The 5,515-nt window shown below is 42.6% G+C and overlaps 2 protein-coding genes across 2 annotated transcripts; both read right to left on the bottom strand.

Moving 5' to 3' along the window:
* Positions 1 to 1,241: 1,241 nt before the first annotated feature.
* Positions 1,242 to 2,765, bottom strand: LOC121534494 (zinc finger protein 678-like). Its single transcript, XM_045206100.1, has one exon. It carries the CDS (start codon positions 2,737 to 2,739, stop codon positions 1,612 to 1,614), a length of 1,128 nt encoding a protein of 375 aa, XP_045062035.1. The 5' UTR covers positions 2,740 to 2,765; the 3' UTR covers positions 1,242 to 1,611.
* Positions 2,766 to 2,793: 28 nt separating this feature from the next.
* Positions 2,794 to 4,794, bottom strand: LOC123481583 (THAP domain-containing protein 1 B-like). Its single transcript, XM_045206101.1, has 3 exons — positions 4,421 to 4,794; positions 4,206 to 4,286; positions 2,794 to 3,129 (listed from the first exon to the last, which is right to left on the bottom strand). The coding sequence occupies exons 1-3, from the start codon at positions 4,775 to 4,777 to the stop codon at positions 2,875 to 2,877; spliced, it is 693 nt and encodes a 230-aa protein (XP_045062036.1). The 5' UTR covers positions 4,778 to 4,794; the 3' UTR covers positions 2,794 to 2,874.
* Positions 4,795 to 5,515: the final 721 nt, after the last annotated feature.

The raw sequence follows: 5,515 nt of genomic DNA, 5'->3' as shown, positions 1-5,515 counted from the left end.
GCGGGTTGCAGGAAAGTATATTTTGTAGAAGGATGAAAAGTCTGATAGGGAAATATGTACGAAAAATACAGAAAAATAGGGTATTTACAGGCTATTTACAGACATACGACAAAAACAGAACTGCACTACTACGCCATCTTGGAGGAGTTCCCACATATAATGAGCACTTGTTGGCTGCTTTTCCTTCACTCTGCGGTCCGACTCATCCCAAACCATCTCAATTTGGTTGAGGTCGGGGGATTGTGGAGGCCAGGTCATCTGATGCAGCACTCCATCACTCTCCTTCTTGGTCAAATAGCCCTTCCACAGCCTGGAGGTGTGTTGGGTCATTGTCCTGTTGAAAAACAAATGATAGTCCCACTAAGCCCAAACCAGATGGGATGGCATATCACTGCAGAATGCTGTGGTAGCCATGCTGGTTAAGTGTGAATTCTAAATAACTCACAGCACCCCCACACCATCACACCTCCTCCTCCATGCTTTATGGTGGGAAATACACATGCAGAGATCATCCGTTCACCCACACCGCATCTCACAATGATACGGCGGTTGGAACCAGAAATCTCAAATTTGGACTCCAGACCAAAAAATGTCCACTGGTTTAATGTTCATTGCTCGTGTTTCTTGGCCCAAGCAGGTCTCTTCTTCTTATTGGTGTCCTTTAGTAGTAGTTTCTTTGCAGCAATTCAACCATGAAGGCCTGATTCACAGTCCCCTCTGAAGAGTTGATGTTGAAATGTGTCTGTGACTTGAACTCTGTGAAGCATTTATTTGGGCTGCAATTTCTGAGGCTGGTAACTCTAATGAACTTATCAACTCTAATGAACGTATCCTCTGCAGCAGAGGTAACTCTGGGTCTTCCATTCCTGTGGCGGTCCTCATGAGAGCCAGTTTCATAATAGCGCTTGATAGTTTTTGCGACTGCACTTGAAGAAACTTTCAAAGTTCTTGAAATGTTCCATATTGACTGACCTTCATGTCTTAAAGTAATGATGGACTGTCGTTTCTCTTTGCTTATTTGTGCTGTTCTTGCCATAATATGGACTTGGTATTTTACCAAATAGGGCTATGCCAAGAGTGTGCAAGCTGTCATCAAGGCAAAGGGTGGCTATTTGAAGAATCTGTTTAACACTGTTTTGGTTACTACATGATTCCATATGTGTCATTTCATAGTTTTGATGTCATCACTATTATTCTACAATGTAGAAAATAGTAAAAATAAAGAAAAACCCTTTAATGAGTAAGTGTTCTAAAACTTTTGACCGGTAGTGTATATTTACTATAAATATCAATAAAGTGTAATTTGATTTGACTTCTATTAGTAACAATTAAGTAGTCTTTACAGTAGTGTTTTCATACAACCAACTGTATAGCAGAAACAACCCTTAGCCTCTTAAATCTAAAAGACTCACATACATTTTGACCCCATACTTCATGTTAGGGTTCATAATGGGTCATGTTCAGTAAGCATGAAACAGAGTGAAATGCTACAAAACAAAGTGAAACAGGGATGTTCTATCTGTAGTTGTTAAATTAGAAAATGCTCATTTTCATTTTCCATTCTAAAATGTTTTGTTGTGGTGTGCCCTAATGAACATGACACTGGTGTGATCAATCTAAATCTTCTACAGCAACATTCCTCTTCCCATTGGTACTCGGTCTCCCTCTTGGCCTACCCTTTCTTCTTCCCCTTCCTCTACTTGTGGTCCTCTCCTCTGCTGGGTTGAAGTCTGAGTCACTGTTGATCTGCCTCACCCCCTCCTCCTCGAACTCCTCAGGGTCAGATGTCTGGCGTTGACTGCTCTTGTGCCTCCTCTTTCTCGGTTCCCGCTTCTCTCTCTCCTGCTCAGATTGATGGATTGGTTCCTGACCCTCTCCCTGTTCTTTAGGACTAGAGCGTCCACCCTGCTTTTTCTCCTCAGTTCCAGAGTTTAGCTCCTGACTATTCCGCTCCTTCTCTCTCTCCCCCTGCTCCTGAGAGTCTGGACCATGATAACGGTGCACGTGGTTCTTTAGACTGACGTTGTGATTGAAGCACTTCTCACACTGTTGACACTTGAAGGGTCGCTCCCCTGTGTGGAGGCGCAAGTGGGACTTGAGGTGGCTAACTTGGTTGAAGGACATTTGGCACACCTTGCACTTGTAGGGCTTCTGCCCGGTGTGTACCATTTTGTGTCTATTGAGTGCATGCAACCCATTTAATTCTTGGCCACAGACATCACAAATGTACTTCCTTGGCCCTCGGCAGCTTTGAAGGTGCCTGTTCCGTTTTTTAAAAGTATTGAATCTTTCCGAGCAGTCTGGGCATTGATAGGGACTCTTCTCTTGGGGATGGCTCTCCTCATGTGTCTGTTTGTCTGGCTTGGTCTTGAATTTCTTGAGGCAGAATCTGCATGCATGCACAAAGCTGTCCTGGTGGACTCTAATGTGAAGCTTGAGAGATATCTGGGAAACAAATAGCTTACCACAGTCTAGGCAGGGGATCTTCTTGATCTTGTGCTCACACAAGTGGTCTTTCTTGAAGTGATACCTACCGCAGTCTGGGCAGAGTGTGCGTTGACAAACTTTGGTGTTGTGTTCGAGTTGCACATGATTTTTTAGGCTGGATAGGTCATCGAACCGCATGTAGAATTGGTCAAATCCAACAGCCTGTTCGCCCTCACCCACACACAGCACAGGCATATTGCATCTTATGTCTCCGTGTGGTGCAGGTGACTTCAGGCTCAGCTCCACATTCATCGCACCACCAGACTACAAGCTTACCACCTTCCTCTCTGTCTGTCTGAGAAGTAGCAGCTTTGGCCCCTTCTGTTAGGTCAGAGGAACCAACAGTTTCCAAATCCTCAGAGGAATCAGAAGAATAGTCCATTAGTATTACAGTATCTTCTTTATCAGACGGCTCCCACTCATCTGAACTATCCTTCTTGTTTTTCCTCTTCTTCTTCTTCTTGGGTTCCTCAGGTTCCTCCTCTGAGGACAGAAACTCTTCCTCTCCATCAGGTGCAGTGGCCACATCGTCATCATGATCACTGCCAAACAACTCCTCAGTGATTTCACAGTCAAGGAACCGGTGTCGTCTAGGAGCTGCTCTCTGTCCAGGCGAGGCTGGGAAACTGTCCCTCCAACCGCCTTGGGGAAGAAAAACAAATACCATTATTATTATTTTGTTGATACCATTATTAATATCTTCTGTGATAGTTTAACAGAGACAAATGACTTGTTCTAATTAACAAAGGGATAACAACACAGTTTGTGAATTTTCAGCCATGATAAGGATAGACACCCATTTTCAAAAATCATGTAATAATGTTATTATGACCATTGTCCTAAAAGTATTTCTGATATTAATATAATCATGACATGGAGGCTATTTGCTCAGCAATGGAACTATGAATAAATAGACCAGAACTAGCCTTTGGACAATCAAAAACCCCAGGTGGTTCCTGAGGCTAATATTCCACTTATGCTTATAGTTGAAAGACTGAAATCAAATGTTGTCAATGCAAATGGTCCACGGTTGTAGGCAGCCCAAGATGTACTCTTAAGCTGCCTACCTTGTATGTTATTTTCAGAGGTAGACTGGATCTTGCAGCCAAAACAGCCAAATAGTCCATCTAAACGTGAATCGATTCTCAATTGCGGTACGCTTCTAGAAACACAAAGCCCATTACTTTCATAATGTAAAATATACACTTACTGTACACTGCTTTATCACAGTTGCAGCCAACAGTATTTTTCAGTGACAACACATTTCTGGCGGCTTTCTTCCGCTACAGAGTTCGGAGCATGCTAGATAGCTATATGGCATAGGTGGTCCCTGTGTCTTCCGTAAACACGATGTAACGTGGAGATATGGCCGTGTGAGAACACTAACCCTATAAAGGTGTGTATCAATTTAAACTCTCGCTATTTTTCTCGCTGATATGAAAGAGAAGGTATTTTTATGCTTCCAAAACCGTACCGCAAGCGATGCGTGTTAATGTTCAGACCAATGATTTCTGACGAAGCTTTTGGGCTCTTAACAAAACTCCCTGTACAGAAGACGCCTTCGTCCAATGACTCTTATGTGTAATGTAATGGAACTGAGAATCATGATCAAGGGCTAGTTTGTAGGCTACAGCAGGTATTGGGAAAGGGACTGTGGGACTGGCAAAAGAAAAAGTATGTGAAAACATTCACAGTAGATATATCTGCCCTCAACTCACATATATGGCAGAGGAGCTTGTTGTTGTTACTGGTTGATTCACCTTTGAAGTCCTATTGAGGCCTTCTATTGAGGCCAGAACCTAGAAGACACCGAAAGGGATATTGTCATACACAGTCATTTGAGACACGATGGGAGTACAGTGATAGACAACAACTCCAAGCTAGCTAGCTAATAGCTAGCTACAAGCACGACAGCTCCCATGAGTAGGCCTACCTCCGCGCGCTTTCTCTTCTCGAACGCTCCTCTGTATTTTGGTACTGCCGGTCCAGTCCACGGAAATACAGATGGCACAGCGGTATCTTTGAGGCTTCGTTTGTTCTTAGTACCCATCATTTCGGCTTGAAAGTCTCTCTCGTAATCATCTTCCCTGAAGTGCTTGCTACATACACGTAGGCTATTCAGAGTAGCAACTGGAGTCTTGACATCGTATTTAATATGTCTGACAGCTATTAACCATCTTTTGCATCTTTCCGGGTCTTTCACTGGATAACGGTGAAATGCATTGCCTGTTGCCATAGACTTTCTGTAAAAACAACAACCAGGGACCGTACACCAACTTGGTCTCGCCATCTCTTCTTGGTGGTAGACTTTCTTCACCAGTGTGTTGTGAACAACATTAGCGTGAGCAACAATAGTGGAATCGGCGGTTCGCCTTCAAATTAAAAGTCCCCTATTGAAACTGATCCAAGCAGATAAAAATGGTGGAATCATGCCACAATTGGACTAGATAATGCTAAACAATGTTGGAATGTTGTTATATAAATTCAACAAAATACAATTATTAGTTAATTTGACAAAATAAGTAAAAAATCGGTTGAAATCGCACTGTGGATGTAATTGAATTGGGGGCATTCTTATAAGCACTGTACAGCCTAACCTATGGCTTGTACACCCATGAAATTGAGTATCAGCCTACTCAGTGACACTCACAGAACACAACAGTGAAGATTTTACACAAATATTAGCATCTAGCTCTTAATGCAGGACTCTGATACCACTGAAACGATCAACTTTAAGCTCACCACCCTAACCTATGTGTATTGAATATTCATATTGCAATGTACAGCCTAAACTATGGATGGTGCACCAATTAAATATCAGCCTAGTCAGTAACACCCACAGAACACAACTATGTAGCGTTTACAGAAATTTTTACTCTTACTTTGATTGTGGGAAATAACCTTTAATAATAATAATATGCCATTTAGCAGACGCTTTTATCCAAAGCGACTTACAGTCATGCGTGCATACATTTTTTTGTGTATGGGTGGTCCCGGGGATCGAACCCATTACCTTGGCGTTACAAGC

Source organism: Coregonus clupeaformis, chromosome 21, assembly GCF_020615455.1.
Source record: "Coregonus clupeaformis isolate EN_2021a chromosome 21, ASM2061545v1, whole genome shotgun sequence".
Classification (NCBI taxonomy): Eukaryota; Metazoa; Chordata; class Actinopteri; order Salmoniformes; family Salmonidae; genus Coregonus; species Coregonus clupeaformis.
Note: the sequence above shows the minus strand (reverse complement) of the source record. Positions and strands in the feature narration are given on the sequence as shown.

Bases quoted from the DNA above. Each gene is read 5' to 3' on its own strand.
- LOC121534494 (XM_045206100.1), bottom strand. From the start codon at position 2,739: ATGAATGTGGAGCTGAGCCTGAAGTCACCTGCACCACACGGAGACATA.
- LOC123481583 (XM_045206101.1), bottom strand. From the start codon at position 4,777: ATGGCGAGACCAAGTTGGTGTACGGTCCCTGGTTGTTGTTTTTACAGA. The intron at 4,287-4,420 runs GTAGGCCTACTC...GGTGTCTTCTAG, and splicing joins AGAAGAGAAAGCGCGCGGAG to GTTCTGGCCTCAATAGAAGG. The intron at 3,130-4,205 runs GTGAGTTGAGGG...TTCTTCCCCAAG, and splicing joins CAAGCTCCTCTGCCATATAT to GCGGTTGGAGGGACAGTTTC.